Raw genomic sequence first — 18,133 nt, 5'->3', positions numbered from 1 at the left:
TGCAGTAATGATTCCATTTCCATCCATGACAAAGACCCTTGAGAATCTCATCCTCGATACTCTTAAGGCCCGTTGCTACTAAATCTTGCAGCACACGCTGCCCTCCCTCCTCATCCAGCCACATCACTGAAAATTTGTGGATGGCAAAATAAAGAAATTTCCTGCAGGGATGGTGGAAGCTTAATAAAATGTTACTTTTAAATCAATTTTATACATTTGTTTTTCAGATAATAATATCTAGCAGAAGGATTTCCAAGATAAGCTAGATATAGAGCAATTTTCTGGTGCTGGAAGACAGCAAGGTGAGGTCTATTTCAAGATGCAAAATCTTAGCACCTTTATGAAAGTATTGACCTGATATCCTGATGTTATCTGCATTCATTTACAGATTGCATATGGGGATACTAGAGTGGATGATTCCAAGGTATTACAGACAAAGATTCTAAAAAGGACTACACTGTTTAACTTGTTCTTATTCAATAATATCAGTTCAAAAAGACATTTGATTTTAGTTCTCCTCATATATTTTTCTCCTGACAGTTTAAAGAATATTTTAGTTACAGCAGTTGCACCAAACTGTCACTTTTCAAGTTGGGAATCTTGGTCATTCTTTTAGCACCAGTCCATTATTATTCTTAATAAATATTTGTATAGAATGCCATACCAGTAGGTGTGTATCTTTATTTATTGAGATTTAAACTTTTTAACAACACTGATCTATGGCTCTAGGAACCCTGACATCGCTAACACAAATAAAATTCCAGTTGCATCATTTTGCTATCTATAGTAATGTGTGTACCTAGCACATAGATGATCTTATAAGGTTACACTAGGAGTTATTGTATTATTTAGACTAGATTGTTTTAACTGCTTTGTTTTTGTTATCTGTGGGCAGCTTGGAGACACTGAGTTCTTAAGTACATGCATTCTGGCTTTCAGATCAGCACCAGGGACAGCAACAACAGGAGAAACAGAATGAAGGGGGAAAGGCTAAGTAAACTTAACGGGGTTTCAGCTATTTTAAATTAACCAGTCTAACAGAATAAGCTAGTCACAACACACATAAACACACCCCACACACTTTATATGTCTGTCAAACAGATGCTTCTCATATAAGGCAGGTGAAAGTTGGGAAGGACCTCAGTGTCCCCTAGTGGGGAAAGCTTCTGGTTTCACTGCAGTTCCAGGGCATTCACCAAGTTTCACTCCAGCAATTCTGTTTGTAGACACAGAAGAGGCTGTGTTTTTCCTGGAGGTTTCTGCAGATTTTAATGAGACCAGAAAGAGAACATAAGCAGACCCAATAATTAACTCATCTTTGTCTTTGCTATTTACTTTCCCCCCATAGAAACAGTTATTAAAAAAAGTTAACTGGCCACCTTGCATGAAAAAAAAAAAACACTGTTGCTCCTCGATTAAGAGAGCTCAGTCCTGGAACTCCGGTGATCTGGATTGAATGTCTGGCTCTGCCATTGGCTTCCTATGTGATCACGGGCAAGTCACTTAATCTTTGTGCCACACTTCCCTGTCTGTAACCTGGGGATTGTCTTATCTATTTAGATTGTAGGGGCTTCAGGCAGGGATTGGCTTTTGCTAAGCATCTGTACCACACGGCCCTCCCCTCTGTTGAGGCCTCTATGTACTACTGTAATACAAATAATAATATTTTAAAAATATAAGCAAGTGAGAAAAATAATTAGAAGTAACATGGAAAAATAAAACATTTCTGATATGTCCTGAAAAAGTATATACTGTTCATCTCATTTTTTTTAGGACCTGCTGCTGTAGAAGCCATTATTGCTTTTCTGTCTGCATTCACTCAAAAAGCCCCACAAATGAACAGACAAAAACATATACTATCTAGATAGTTCTTCAGAATAGAAGCAATTTTAGGTGTTTTATTTTATTATCTTATAATGTGGGGATCTTATCTACATGATATACTGGCTGCAGATTAAATTGAATATGACTAATACAATAATTGAATGATGTGTTGAAAAAAATCTTTTTAATTTCTATGTCCATTATAAACATCTGAAATTGCCCATTACTTCTTCTGTATTAATCAACTCCTGTACTGTAATTTAGCTTTCTAACCTAATATCTCACATTTGTACTCCTACCACTCCCTGATTGTGGATGATCCTACTGTTGTATAAGACAATGCAAATTTCTCTGACTTTAATGGCAACAGGACGAGTCCAAAGGTATCACTTGTCTCAGACTTGAAGAGCTATCTAGTGGTTTGTTTTGGCAATGAGGGGAGCGGAAGGAGATGCTGTTACATATTTTATGTTGGCCTGTGAACTAAAATCATTTCATTTCAAGAACAAGAATATAATCAGAGTCAAAAATATCCCATAAAAACTTTCAGTACCTGGACCAGGAGAAAATAGCTGCTTCTATGGTCAGCTAAAGCAAAGCCTCATTGGGTCTTAGCCCTGGTCTACACTACGAGTTTAGGTCGAATTTAGCAGCATTAGATCAATTTAACCCTGCACCCGTCCACATGACAAAGCCATTTTTGTCAACTTAAAGGGCTCTTAAAATCGATTTATGTACTCCTCCCTGATGAGGGGATTAGCGCTGAAATCGACCTTGCTGGGTTGAATTTGGGGTAGTGTGGATGCAATTCGACAGTATTGGCCTCTGGGAGCTATCCCAGAGTGCTCTACTCTGTGCTGGAGTATTGTGTCCAGTTCTGGGTGCCACATTTCAGGAAAGATGTGCACAAATTGTATAAAGTCCATAGGAGAGCAACAAAAATGCTTAAAGGTCTAGAAATCATGATCTATGAGGAAAGAGTTAGAAAACTAGGTTTGTTTAGTCTGGAGAAGACTGAGGGGAGACCTAACAGTTTTCAACTAAATAAAAGATTGTTACAAGGAGGAGGGAGAAAAATTGCTCTCTTTAACCTCTGAGGATAGGAAAAGAAACAAGGGGCTTAAATTGCAGCAAGGAAGGTTTAGGTTGGACATTAGGAAGAACTTCCTGTCTGGTTAGTTAAGCACTGGAACAAATTGCCTAGGGAGATTGTGGAATCTCCGTCATTGGAGGTTTTTAAGAACAGGTTAGACAAACACCTGTCAAGAATGGTTTATTACTTAGTCCTGCCTTGAATTCAGGGTGCTGGACTAGATGACCTTCTGAAGTCCCTTCCAGTCCTACACTTGTATGATTCTATGCCTGCACCTTAAAACTGAAGAATATTTTAAAGCATGAATATTTTGCATATATGTGTCACTATTTTTCCCCTTTGCCACAGAAGAAAGAGGTGGGTTGATAATTTGAGATACTTCGGGGCATCTGTTATTGAACAGGCTGCTTATTATTGTATGGACAGCTCAAGAATTATGTTGATTAGTTTAATGTACTTTTTAAAATGTAAAACAAAACAAATCAAATAATTTAAATTTGATGAATGCTAATTTTCAAAGAGTAATCCATGTTATAAAGGAATGTAAATTAAATTTTGATTATATTTTAAATTTGCAAAGGGTAGTTGACAATACATAATGCTTTAACCTTAGACTTTGAGTCTACTTACGTTTAACCTACTGTTCTTGTATATACCCCACGATGATTCTTTCTGAGTAGGGGATATAGCTCTGTAGTTAAATGAGTAAAACCTCTGCTGGAACTATGGGAAGGAAAAAGGAGACTTGATGCATTTCTTCTGACTCTGCCTTCCCATAACACTTTTGTGATGAAATCAGGTCCCATCTGAACAAATAAAAAAATCCTAAATAAGCTGCAAAAATCTGTCAAGAAGTTGTCTTTTGTACTGAACCACACTATGCCCTACAAAGAAGCAAGGAGTCCAATAGCCAAGGTGACCCCACAGAGGAGTTCTCAGACTCAGTTGTACTTGGATCACATGATCAGACAGATCAAAAAGACATCAATGCTTTGTTGGAGTAGGCAGACTGCTTTTAGAGCAGAGAGAGTAGCCGTTGAAAATGTAGTTTCACTTTATGGGTCCTACTAATATAACCCCAGAAATTCAGAGAATCGGTCTGCTGCACGAGAATGTGGCAAGACTGTTGGAACGCCAAAAAAAAAAAAAAAAAAAATCCAAACAAAATACCCCAAATAAAACCAAAAACAAACTACCTTTTAATTAAACCTTTGCACTTTGTGTGTGAGAGAGACATCCCAGAAATACATTTGCCAAGTTCAAATCAGAAAAAGCTGTTATGAGATACTCTGATAATCAAATTCATTACATTAAGAAAATGAAAGTCTGAACAGGGATTGCAGATATCTTATTGGTACATAGAAATGAAAGCTTCAGTGAATTTGAAGATATTAGAGATAGTTTGAAGAACAAAGATTTTGATCAAATTGAGTCCTGGAAGTATATTCCTAATCTGAAAGTCTTGTACAAATATGTAATCTTCATGATCGTTTGCATACCAAGTTGCTTATACATCTTCATTCCCCTATTTCTATTTAATTTTTTAAAGTATTTCAGTAGGGAGTGAAATATTTCTCCTAAAAGTGTATTTTTGACACTCTCAATATATTCTACTAGTAAATATGCTGAGAACGAATGTGAATTTTCAAAAATTACATTGCTTCTGGAGGAGCCTATGCTCCATATAACTGAGTTTAACAGAAACCATGAACATTGGGTGGCTGATGATGTAGGCACAAACATGAGAGAGTCAATTATTTTATCCTTGTTGAAGGTTCTCTTTTTAATTCAATAATCTTTTATCTGAAATTATGTTTGTTACTGAGCCAAAATGAAGTGTGAACAGATTTAGCACTGGCTTCAATACTGGGACTCTTTTTTGGCCAAAAGCATATTTTTGAAAGATAATTCAACTGCAACCTTTTCAGTGAAGTAAACTCAGACATAAATAGTACACATTCAGAATTGAGTACTATTAGTGCAATTATACTCATTAGACAAAATTACATCCTTCTATGAGGACAGTGGTTGGCTTCACAAATGCTTTCCAGCTATCAAAATGTGCCACTTCAAATGTGTCTAAATTCAGATTCTGCTTTTCTCAGCAACCCTATCTAAATAGACACATCCCTGCCAAACTGAAGATTGTTAATTAAATACACTGTACATTATAATATGAATATTAATGTGTATCTGAATCAAACTTCACTCAAGTTAGATAACAATTCCTTAAACTAAGGCAACACTTTCAGATGATCAGCCTTTAGCAAGTCACTTCTTTATATCTTTAACCCCCCCATTGGAACACCATAAAATCCAAACAAAATACCCCAAATAAAACCAAAAACAAACTACCTTTTAATTAAACCTTTTCACTTTGTTTATGTGAGAGAGACATCCCAGAAATGCATTCACCAAGTTCAAATCAGAAAAAGCTGTTATGAGATACTCTGATAATCAAATGCATTACATTAAGAAAATGAAGTCTGAACAGGGATTGCAGATTGATACATAGAAATGAAATCCAAATCCAAACGAAAAAACAAAACAAAACAAAAAAAACCCACCAACCCCAACTGTTCTTGAGCAATGATCATGGGGGAAAAAAGAAAAGAAACCAGACCAGGTGGTGTCCTGGAGAGAGCAGAAAGATAAAACACCAGGAATGTGGTTTAACTAGGCTGAAACTTTGTTAGGTAACATATCTGATCATCTGAAAGTAACATATCTGGGAACTATTCGGCAATGGTGTGCCCAGTGCAGTCATCCTCCTTTTGTATTCCATTCCATCGTGTGAAGGGATGCAGACAGCTCCCCATCCCATTAACCTGGTCCCAGCACCCTTGATGAGATCCAATACCCTTCCCCTGGTCTGAGGGTTAAAGGGGGGATGAGGAAGAGAGGGTTGTCTCCCCACTGTACCAGTGGTTAGGAGCTCCTACCCCATACCCTACCTTCTTTAGGAGTTGCTTCTCCTAACCCACTTCCAATTCCAGTTTGTCAGGGAGCCAGAATACCTACTGAATGAGAACCTACCAAATTGTGACAAAACAATATTAACAGTTTGGGAAAGAAGACAGACTAGAGGTGAGGAAAGAATAGTTAGATTTTTCAGCAAGCATCATCTCAGTTTATTATATTTTCCCTTATAAGAGTTAGGCAGATGATGCGTGCCTACTAACTAAGCATAAATTAACATTTTGGAATCTACTCTAAATGGAGTATAATTACTGCTTCCTGAGTCCCAAGTAAGCCATGTACTCTTTAGGTCTGAACAAACAAATTATAAAATTCCCCAAGTAATGCTATTAATACACATGCTTTTTTTGTTCACTGTTTTTATTTTACCTTTTGAATACTTAGAATACCAAGTATTACAATTTAGAAAGAAAAGCACTAAATTGCTCCATCAATACCTGAGCAAAGACCAAAGGCAAATGTTCACCACTATGCCCAATAGCATAGGTAAAAATACAGGTAACAACATTCACAACACTCTGCACACAGTATGACTAATAAGTGACACTTTTTGTGAATTACAACCATTTATATTAATGCAAGTGTTAGTGTACCATACAAAAATTATATACAAAAAATAAGATGTGTTTTTAATACAGTATATAATGCTGGACAAGATACTCCAAAATTCATGCACATTTGTGTGGAAAAGACAAGTAAAAATTAAATTTGGAGTACATACTGCAGAGAATAGACACTTCACACAGTACATGAAGGTCCCAAACGAGTTCCCGTTCAAATATAATGTCAATAGAAAAAGGATGTGTCTCCAAGAGCACAACATTGCGAGATGGTGAGAGCTCTCAACTTTCTTTGATTTCAGTAAGGTACTCAACATCTTTCAAGGAGTGTTCAGCACCTCACAGGATCAGGCCCTAAGTATATTTATCATATATTGCATAAGATGTATTTGAGAACTCAATTACAATCATTTTTATAAAGAATGATAACTGATAACCGCAACATTCACACAACTTTAATTAAGACCCTGTCAACAGTCTCTATAAACTTGTAACTGTTGGGGTTAACTCCACCAAAAACATTCACACCAGGTTTAAACTGACCATAGAAGATCTGAAACCGTAAGAAAAATTTTACAAAAAAGTCAATTAGGCTGTTTGGAAATTATAAAAATTCCAAAACGGTTTCCAACATTTTTAAGAGCTCTCATAATTACACCTCTACCCCGATAGAACGAGACCCGATAGAACACGAATTCAGATATAACGCGGTAAAGCAGCGGGGAGCCCCGGGCCCTTTAAAGCTCCACCCGAGCCCCGCTGCTTTACCGCATTATATCCGAATTCGTGTGGAGCACTGGGCCCTTTAAATCACCACCCGAGCCCTGCTACCAGAGCTCTGGCGGTGATTTAAAGGGCCCGGGGCTCCCTGAAGTGGCTGGAGCACCGGGCCCTTTAAATCACCGCCGGGGAAGCCGGTCCAGTCCAGCACGGCATAGCGGCTCTTGCTGTACCGTACCAAACCTGATATAACGGGGTCTCACCTATAAGGCAGTGAGATTTTTTGGCTCCCGAGGACTGCGTTATATCAGGGTAGAGGTGTACTTTAAAACAGTATGAACTGATATTTTGCAGGGGCAAGAGTCCATCATGGCATTTGGAGGAGAATCTAAAAGATGGTCTGCAAAGGAAACAAAAATTATTGGGCTTGTTCAATTTTTTTGGTTATGATGTATAAAGGTGCTCTCAACATTGGTATGTGGTAGTGTTTTGTTTTGTTTTTTAAAAGGTTTTTCATATTAGAAATTCAGGTTTTGGCTAGCCTGGAAAGGAACAATGATTGGAACTAGCAAAATGACAACAGCTAAAGAGTCAAGAGAGTGAAAGCTGAGTGACTGATAGGAGAAGATTTTTACTCACACCATTTAAACAGGAATTAATAAAAATAAGTTTCCAAGTCCAATGACTATTTAACATTTTGAAGAAAGGGCATCTTTGTTCTAGATTCAACATCCCTGCCCCTTCAATTAAAAAGTGAGGGTTAACAATCTTCTGATATCCATTAAGTCCTATTGCAAGAGCCAGAAAAGCCACAGTCTTTTGACTGTCCTCATAGTCTTAAAAAATAAAATAAAATAAAATAAAATAAAATACGAACATTAACAATAAAAGGATCTGAAAGGCTTTAATGTAACAGAAGGATCCAAAATATGGCATGTCTATTTTTTAAAGCCCTTTGCAGGTTATATGTAAAATAATTATTTTTTTCTTCAGAAATATAATTCACTATACAATGCTTATGGGGCAACTACAGTATTATACCCTTTTGCTTTTAAATAGGCCGAGATATTAACTATTCATTGTTAAATACAATACTTTCTGTGATCTTTACAGCTTTCGGTAAGGTTTCTAGAGGAAAAAATAAAATCTTAATATGATTACAATTAATTTCTATAGAAGATTAGGATTGTGACACAAAAAGCAACGAAAGCCAAGACACACACCTGAGGCTTATACGTCTTGCTACTCTGTGTGTGTGTGTGTGTGCGCGTGTGTGTGAATGAGTTCAGGAATTAAATGTAAACAACAATTCTGAATTTCCTGATTTTAAGGTTTGGATTCAAAGCAACCAATGTAAAGAAAATTTAGTTGTATTTAAAAATAGTGGAGGCCTCCAAGAATGCCACAGCTAACACAGGAAGAGTAAGAAACTAACATCCCCCTTTCTCCTGCTACTCAATCAAGTTGCAGTTATGATCCATACTTAAAAAAAAATTCTTTGGCCAACTTCATATGGACTTTCACAATGTAATCAGAGGCTACAGACGTTTACAGGCTAGAACTGCAGTGTATTCATTTAATTGTTTAAGGCACAATGTTTTGCCCCACAAAACTACATGCTTTAAATCACAGTGAGAAAATATTATGTCATTTTCATTTTGGTTTGGCATTCTAATTGTGTGTGTCATTTTTATTCTTTGTAGAGTGCTGTAATGTTATAGTTGTCAGTTACTGAAGTATCTCCAATATTGTTCTCAAACTGCAGTTACATAATTGAATATTAAAGTTTTGATTTTCACCAGAATAAAATTGTTAATAGTCAAACACTGCAATAGAAATAAAAAACTTAAAATCAAAATGCTTCATACATTTTTTTCAGATTTACAGTAAATACAAACATTTTCTCACTTGTTGGTATTTTGATGAATACACAAAGCTTCAAAACACTGATTTCTAATGGACCGATCCTGCATAAACTTAAGATGCTAGTTATATCACTTATTACTGTGAACACAACGCTTGACAGTGTTTGCACAAATATGCCTTAGGGTTAGGTAATGATCCTGCAAACCTTTACTGACATAAACCCTTATAGACTATGGTCCTGATCCTGCAAGAAGCTCCACACAGTCAGGTCTTGTGCCCATGCAGATATGCTTGCAAGATCAGAGTGTAAAGTGGGATTACTCATGAGTCAGGACTACCTATGTAAGGGTTTGCAGGATCAAGCCCTAAGTCTGAATCCAAATAAAGGGCCAAATATCACAGTTCTTTCTTAGGCCTCAATTCTGGTAGGCACATGCTTAAGTACCTTGCAGAATTGGGGGCCTAGGCAGATTTGCCTGACTAAAGAAAGGCTGCCGAATTTTTCTAAAGTAATTTAAAAATTATTAGAAAACAGAAATACTGTAGTAAGGGTTTTCCAAGGTACAAATTTATACATTTTATTTAGTTTAAGCTTTAAAACACATAGAACTCTTTAAAAGAAGAACTTTGATTTGCATTCTTTCATTATTAATATATCAAAGTACTACCATTCTAAAAGGTTTTCAAAGAAAGATTTTAAATACTTATTCATTTTGAATGCTAGCTTAAAGTTCCAGGTTTTAAAAAAAATTAAGTAGGAAAACTTGATTTTATTTAGTCCAGTATGTATTTGTCTATTAAATGTAGGTCATCGGCACAAACATCAAGAGGTATATAACAGTTACATATAGCTTTGGTGGCAAATGTGCATGTTTTACTAAGGTAATGAACTTTTTAAAACAGTTTACAACACAGTGCTAAGTGTTATATAAACTAGCTCACTTATTTTCCAAAAATGGAATGTAAAAAATCTAACACTAAAACTGAACAAATGTCTAACATTTAACATGAAATATAAATCAAATCTCAAGATTTTAGGCTGTTTTGTGGTTAACAGCTCTCTAGTAGTTTAACAATTTATAACAGCAGCAGCAGTATTATTATATAAATACATACTCAGAAAAGGACATTGCAGTTCTATTAAGCTGCAGGATTTTATATCTATAAAATGTCCACTCTCTTTTCTCTCACCACAAGCAAGACTGAGGTCAAAATATGCAAGTAATCTCTCATCATTTTACTGAAAGACATCTGGTCATCAGATATGTTCTTCATGAATGTTTAAATCTGTTCACAGACACTAAAACTGTATTTATACTCTTCTGTCAACATTTAGAAAGCAGATATATCAAAAGCTATTAAATATAATAAATTAATTGTTACTTGGCATTTGAGGTGTTTATTACTGGCAATGGAACAGAAAAAATAGACTTTGTATCAAGAATGGTAATGATAAAAAGCAGTAACTTTTTAAACCCTTAAATAAAATATATAAATCTGATTCATGTTATTATCAAGACTGTGATTTTTGTTCAACAGCAACTTTTAATATGACTGTTCATCTGTAGCCCGGCTGGGTTAACTTACATTTTGTTCTGTTCCATGCAGATGCTCCATTATATTTAATCACATAGCGCTCCCAAGTTCTCCTACTTTGTGTTATAAACATAATTTTTTTAGTTTATTTCTCAGTGCTGTATTGCTATATCATTCATTTTGCAATGTGCAATAGCTTGCTATTTCAATCAGCTCCATAAATGATAAAAATTGAACTGTGCTGAATATTAAAAATAATTCTAAATGAAACTCCAGTTAACACAATTATTTTTAAAACAACCCTACACACACACACACACACACACACACACACACACACACACACAGAGCCCTATTTAGGATGATGCTGACACCCGACTTGCAGAAGTCCAGTTTTGTTTTGAATAATTATGATACCACTCCTTGTGGGCAATATTAATTCAATTTTGAGGTACATTGGTTCGAAAAGACCCAGCTAACAACAGAAGTGGTACGAGTTCTCCTTTCCATCATCACACATTATGGTCACATGATGAATTGGAAGCTACGGAGCAGATACTAATTATTGCAGGGGGACAAGACAGTGCAGAAAAAACCTGCATGCTTGGTCACAGTGACAAGAAAGACAATACACATCAAGTCAAGAACAACTGATGATACTGGACTTTATTCTGGGGACACCTTACTAAAAAGTTCTAGTTATAGCCCATTTGCAAAATATTGATTTTACTGTATTTTAACTAAAGTTACTTAATTTTGTTACTGTGTTCCTGTCCTGCTTTTGATTCTGTTTCTGAAAACTTATAAAAACAAGCCAAAAAGCACACTTAAGGATTCTTACACTGAATGGATTTTGAAGTACAGCTAAGGAACATTTGCTCTATACATGGCATGCACCAATCCAAATCTGACAGATCCATTTGGAAACGTGCAATCAACTAATATTGCATATTAATACCCTCCCTGCAGCTTTTATTCCCATCAGAGACAGGGAACAGGAGTTAGAAGACAGCATGGCTCCTGAGTGACCTGCTGTCAAGGGGGTGAGAGTCCCTAGTCTATTAAATTTGCAGGACACGATTTTCCTGTGGTAGGCTAATTCCTTGGTCCTAATTCCCCTATATGTCAACAACCATCTTCACCCTGAGAAGGGAGACTGCCCCTAAAATATCACAAGATAACTCCGTTTTCAGACTGCTTTCTCTCATCTGACTATAGGAGAGGAGAATGTAGGCTAAATTACAAGAATAAACTGGAAACTGAATCCAATGAAATTTTTAAAAACATATTCTACATATCTGCTCAGAATTGTTTCATAAATATTGGAACACGGTATATTTATAAGGTATTAGAGCTACATTTACCATTATTCACAGAGTCAACTTGATTCCCTTACAGAGGGAGCACTTAAATTCGTGCTGGTTTAAAAGATTATTGGTTCTACCCCTATTCCCCATTTTAAATATAAGGACTCTCATTCCAACCCATAGGATCTTTAAAAGAAAAATAAACTGAAATTTAATAAAAAGTGTATTCTTTATACCAGTGTTTCCCAAACTTGGGACGCCGCTTGTGTAGGGAAAGCCCTTGGCGGGCTGGGCTGGTTTGTTTACCTGCCGCGTCCGCAGGTCCTGCCGGTTGCAGCTCCCATTGGCCACGGTTCGCTGCTCCAGGCCAATGGGAGCTTCTGGAAGCAGCAGCCAGTACGTCCCTACACAAGCGGCGTCCCAAGTTTGGGAAACACTGCTTTATACCATATGAAACAGCGTGTCTTTTTTTTTTTTTTTTTTTTAGAAAGCAACAGAGGCAAGCAAAATTAAACCTGCATTAATAGAAACAAACGTATATATATACACACCTCTAAAGGAGCCTGATTTGCAGAGGGTCGGTGCTCAGCACAGTCTGAAAAATTAAGTCCCTAAAAAGAATTCCATGTTGGTCATCCAAAAATCATTGGTCACTTTTGAAAATCTAGACCAAAGATTTTAACAGATCTGCAAAACACACTCAGCCTGAGACTGCTGTATGGGAATCCTAAGAGTATCATCATCTCATTTGAGAAAAGGTACTGCTCTGTATAAACTAGAGAGACGAGGTAGATAAGATATTGTTTTTTTTACTGGACCAACTTCTGTTGGTGAAAGAGACAAGCTTTCAGGCTACACAGAGCTGTTCTTTAGATCTGGGAAAGGTATTCAGAGTGTCAGGGCTGATTTAGCTGTCAAGCTTGAAAGCTTGTCTCTTTCACCAACAGAAGTTGGCCCAATAAAAGATAATACGTCACCAACCTTGTCTCTCTAATCCCTGGTACCAATATGGTTAAACAACATTGCTATATAAATTACACCATTAATAAACGCAAGAAAGTTGTCATTTCTACCTAACATGAAAGGTGTTCCATCCATACCCCATGACGGTGGTTTGGGATAGCAACAGCTCAGAGGTTTGTCTTAGAAAAACACAGTAATATTCTGGGTTTGACTTCCATCAGTTCTCATTTTGAGACATTTAGGTCCTAAAAGCAGTAAAAATACATTTCTATATTTGCTATTTAATGAATAGTTTACTTAAAATAGGGTAACATTTTATTCTAGTTTTCATAATGTCTTAACCTATGCTATGTAGATGGCAGTTTATAAAATAAAAATTTCATATGTACCCACAGAAGGCTATAATCAACAGAAATAAGCCGAAAGACAGGTTTTATTCTCCTCATTCACAAAGTGTTTTACGAACAGGGAAGGAGGTGATTTGACCTTTGCATAAGGCACTGGTGAGACCATTGCTGAAATACTGTAGCCAATTCTGGTGTCCATACTTTAAAAAGGGTGTTAAAAAACTAGAGGGGATTTGAAGAACAGCAACAAGAATAATTTATGGCCTGTCTTATTTAGCAAACCAGGACATAAAAAAGTTAAATTAGCAAAGTTCAAACAGGAAGTAAATATTTAACAGTGAGGATATCTAACCACTGCAATAGTGTAAATGGATCTATTTGCAGAATAAGGTATTACTCAGTGGTCAGGGTAGCAAAAATCAAGCCCGATGCTAGAAGCACAGTACAATATGCAGCAAGGAAGACCAACCTAGGATACTTTCCCTTGATTGTAATGGCTAAAAGAGAACTCTACATGGCTCTGCAACTCTCTCTTGTTACACAATCATCCTAAACTAGAAATATTATTACTCTACTCTATATTTGAATATGAGGTTTTAGGATAAAGGACTGCAGAATTTGGCTATAAATACACACACAGCATATTATGAGTGTTTGTGTCATATACATACATACTGTAGCATACATTTGGGTAGAAATCAAATTTCAGAGTGTAGTTTGTTCAAAGACCTTTTCTGATTTACAAAAGCTATGAATAGCCTAGCATTATATAAGTGTTAAGATTAGAAAACCAGCATATACATTACTGATAACAGTGATGGTGACACAGGTAGCTACTGTTATCTTATACTTAAAGCAGTCTTAAGGGTTCACGGATAGCTTGGACTGCTGGCTTGTTTATGAGCTGACAAAAATTAAGGTGCTGCAGTTCGTCATGTCACCTCACACTTTCAGTTTGGAAAGTCATTGCATAAACTTACAGAGTCTTCCCAGCCAGCTCAACTACATGACTCTTAAAAACAAGCCAGAATTAACGGAGGCACTTCAGGCAAGAATGATGCAATACAATAGAACAAATGGATTTAGGCTCTACTGCTGCATGGAGCATATGCTGTAACTTGACTGTAGGTACTGGATTTCCTCAAACTATTCGTAAGAAGAGAAGATCAGAAAAAAGGAGCTATCAGATAGGATCAGTGCTTTGATATTAAGGTGATCGGTGCCTCAGAAATACTAGAGATAGATAAGACACACAGAAATGAGTAGACAGTCCATCCCTGTTTAGAATCAACCAATCAGATTTACAAGGACTATAGATCATTTTAGCTTGATGGACACAATTTTTGTTTCTTTTGTTTTAAAACACTTATACAGTACCAAGGAAGAGATTTCCCATACATTACAGATATCTGCCTTAGATATTTTAATAATGCCAGTCACTTTAGGATCGAGGCAATAAGATGCTACTTTACAGAGCTGATTATTATGGTCAGTATTTCCCACTATTACTGAAATTCTGGCACCGTTTTTTTTTCAGCATTTGTCAATGTTTTAAAACAACATTACAGAAATTGTGTATGAATCTATGACATCCTTCCTGAATAGAAAGCAACAGAGTATATATATAGTTTTTATCACTCTTACAAAAGATAAAGTTTATAAGCCACCAACACTTTCAATAAATCACACAAATGTGCCACAGACACTGATAAAAATGTTTGATTTGTTAGAAATTAACAGATCAGTAGATAAAATACATTCTACTTTGTATAGATACAAGAAAAGAAAATTGTGACAGCTTGTTACTGTGGCATAAAATGATTAAAAGTATTCTTGGCTATTTCGTTTTTGTGATACAGTGCACTTTCAATCATTTGTGAATTTTAACCATCACATTTTAAAACCCAAGAACAAGATGTAGGTTCAATACATACACACAGGAGGGTAAACGTGTTTCAACAGAAAGCCAAGTGTCAACAGAAATATCAAAATATCTGCAGTGTGGATACAGAATGGTCTGCCTACTAAAATCTAGAACACTGAAGTGTTATGCTAATAAGAAAAGAGATTTTTTGTGTCCAGAGAAATATTGCAATTCTCCCATCAATTTTTCAATTAGTAGACTAACACCACAAGCAGGTTTCTGAGATTTCCCAAACACCCCAAACTTCACAAGAACTGTTCACAATTCTGTCATCTTCTCCAAATGATGTTGATTAGCGGTTACATTGATCTGGACATTTCTTTGTTCAACTTGACATTTTTTTCCAGCATCCATTTCTGGGCCACACTGCTTTTCCGATTTCATTTGGGAAACTAAAGATTTACACAATACAACATAACACATGTAGAAGAAGAGAACAGATTACAAAGTATGGTACTCTGTATAAATGCATTGGTCCAAAGGCCACCACAGCTACAGACAAAGGAAGAGGAAGTTGCGCTGCAATTTTTGACAGTTTACTGTGAGAAGAGAGAAAAACAGTTTACCATTTTTGTAACTGCAAGCCATATAGCAGGAGTCAAAGTTGTGCAAACACACTGTTTAACTTGATTTTAAGAAAGATGTATTGATTTTAAGGTTTTGTGATTTTCATTTAAAGAAGTTACCTGTTCCCCATTAAGGCTATTCATCTAAAAGCAAGAATATACAACATGAAGGCTAAAAATAATCTTAACAAAAAACAAAACAAAAATTTTAAAGCCACCTTAATGTGCATGTTTTTAATATTTGGAAAAATAGTATTTAAAAATAAATGCTCTATAATTGTTTTACACATAAAGAAAAAAACATGCTTGATGTTTTACAGCACTTTAAACAATTGGTACTAATTGATAGCTTTTGCATAGAAGCCAAAAGTTCTAATGGGCCTGGAAAGGACAGAGGTATTTTGGTGCAAACACACTGTTGCACTTGCTTTTAAGAAGAATGTATTAATTTTAATGTGTAATGGGTAATTTGGAAAACTTTGTGCTGTGGCTCTCTGCACTATACCTGTACTCTGGATAAAGAAAGGACTTCATCTACTAGCATTGTCAACTGAAACCATTTATGGAGGGCTTCACTCTGTTGTTAAAGGCTAGGTTGACTATTCACACTGTGCTATTTTGTGCAACAAAGTATTTTCATTTAGAAGTAGATGATTCATGTGCACTAAGTTTTTCATGAAATTTTTTTATTAAAAATAAATGGGAATTTTTTCCAGTTATCCTGCCCTAATTATATGATGCAACTCCCTCATGTGGAGACACTAATTTTGGAATAAGAGCTGATTTTTTTAAAGTTTAACTTGAACATCTTCCAAAGCAACATAAAGTAAACCAGAAAAAGACATTCTTATCCCAGAATAAGTGTCCATTCAGGGAATTAACACAGTGCAACAATGTGGGAGCTTAAATTCACATCTTTACCTTATACAGATATAACTTGCCCATGTACACAAAGCCTTAGACTCACAATAACCTGCTAAGAATAAAGGTCTGAAGGATTCAATAAGGTCTGAATGGAAAGCTAAAAAAATAAGAAGTTCTTGATCTGACAGATTGTTTAGGTGTCAAATCAATATTACATTCATGTCCTGGTTGGTGAACACAAGTGATCTGCTGCATTTGACTAAACTATAGCTGATCTGTGTCAATTTTTAAATGTAGTTTGAAAAGATATCCACTCAGATACCTGGCTCTCCATTTCAAGGTTTTATAAAACAAATGTCATGAATGTTAATGAGAGGTTACCAGTTAAATATATGTGTATCACAAATCAAATTTAACCACAGAAGTGAAAAAAGGACTCAAGAGTAAGAATTAAACATTAAGACAGTTATATGGTCTACAAGAGGACTGGAAATAATTAATAATAGAGGATTAGCTAGCATACCTTGATTTTACTTTAGTAGTACTTGAATTCATGAGAATTCCCAAAGTGGATACAAGAATAATAGCCGTAGTTCTACATGGATCAGGATCAAGTCTAATATTGTACCTACAAAATAAGCAAATTGTGCAAAGACAGCATATTATTCCCGCCCCTTTTTTTTTTTCTTTGAACCACTATAAACCACACAGAAGTTAAACAATCAAAAGGACAGCCTGGCAACATGGGAATAGCTAATCCCATATGAATGAAAGAAATTAGGGTGGAAGCATTCTCAGTGTAAATCACGGGGAGCTAAGATTCGGCCCTGCCTGTAAATCCCTTATGAATTAAGTCTCTTTACCATATAATTTGATTTACATAATAGCTAACCATAAACCATTATACAAAACTGATGTGTACGGATACCTGTTATTTAAATCATTCGATTAGAGCCTTTGAGTGCTACTATAAAGTAATATTAATAGTCAGAGAAAGCTTTGTAATTTTGAATCATCAGCTGTTTGGAAGATAAGTACTAAGCAAACTATAATGCTGATTTTTTTTTTCCTGGCAGCTTAAAGGTTACCTGAGATTTTTAAACCAATAAATTAAAGATGGTAAACTGAGTAGCACAATCCATGTGAGTAAATTGATGATTGTAACATGTATCTTAAGACTGTTTACAACATTGTCAATAGCTGTACTGGTGGTGGGTGATGCTGCTGCTGCTTCTGTAATGGTCTCTGCTGAATCACAGTTCTTTACTGTCTCTTTATTGGAATTATCTGAAGTTTCTTTTGAATGCTTTGGATCCTGTAAAGAAAAAAAATAAAATTTTGGTAGAGTAGATAAGACTAATAAATTAACTAGGGCTATCAAGCATTTAAAAAATTAATTGCAATTAATCGCGCTGTTAATAATAGAATACCATTTATTTAAATATTTTTTGATGTTTTCTACATTTTCAAATATATTGATTTCAAGTACAACACAGAATACAAAGTGTACAGTGCTCACTTTATATTTATTTTTTATTACAAATATTTGCACTTGAAAAAAACAAAAGAAATAGTATTTTTCAA

The 18,133-nt window shown here is 35.6% G+C and overlaps 1 protein-coding gene across 2 annotated transcripts in view; it reads right to left on the bottom strand.

Annotated features, from left to right (window-relative positions):
- Positions 1-7,927: 7,927 nt before the first annotated feature.
- Positions 7,928-18,133, bottom strand: part of PGAP1 (post-GPI attachment to proteins inositol deacylase 1) — a 68,299-nt gene continuing 58,093 nt past the window's right edge. The window contains exons 25-27 of one of the 2 annotated variants that reach the window (XM_054044294.1): positions 17,638-17,864; positions 17,073-17,177; positions 7,928-15,658 (exon numbers count right to left, since the gene is read on the bottom strand). In XM_054044294.1, coding sequence (XP_053900269.1) covers positions 15,520-15,658; positions 17,073-17,177; positions 17,638-17,864 — 471 coding nt within the window. In that variant the 3' untranslated portion in view covers positions 7,928-15,519. The remainder of the gene's footprint in view (positions 15,659-17,072; positions 17,178-17,637; positions 17,865-18,133) is intronic. The other variant, XM_054044295.1, reaches the window with a different exon arrangement.

Source organism: Malaclemys terrapin, chromosome 11 (genome assembly GCF_027887155.1).
Source record: "Malaclemys terrapin pileata isolate rMalTer1 chromosome 11, rMalTer1.hap1, whole genome shotgun sequence".
In the NCBI taxonomy this organism is placed as follows: domain Eukaryota; kingdom Metazoa; phylum Chordata; order Testudines; family Emydidae; genus Malaclemys; species Malaclemys terrapin.
This window is presented reverse-complemented; position numbering and strand designations above follow the sequence as displayed.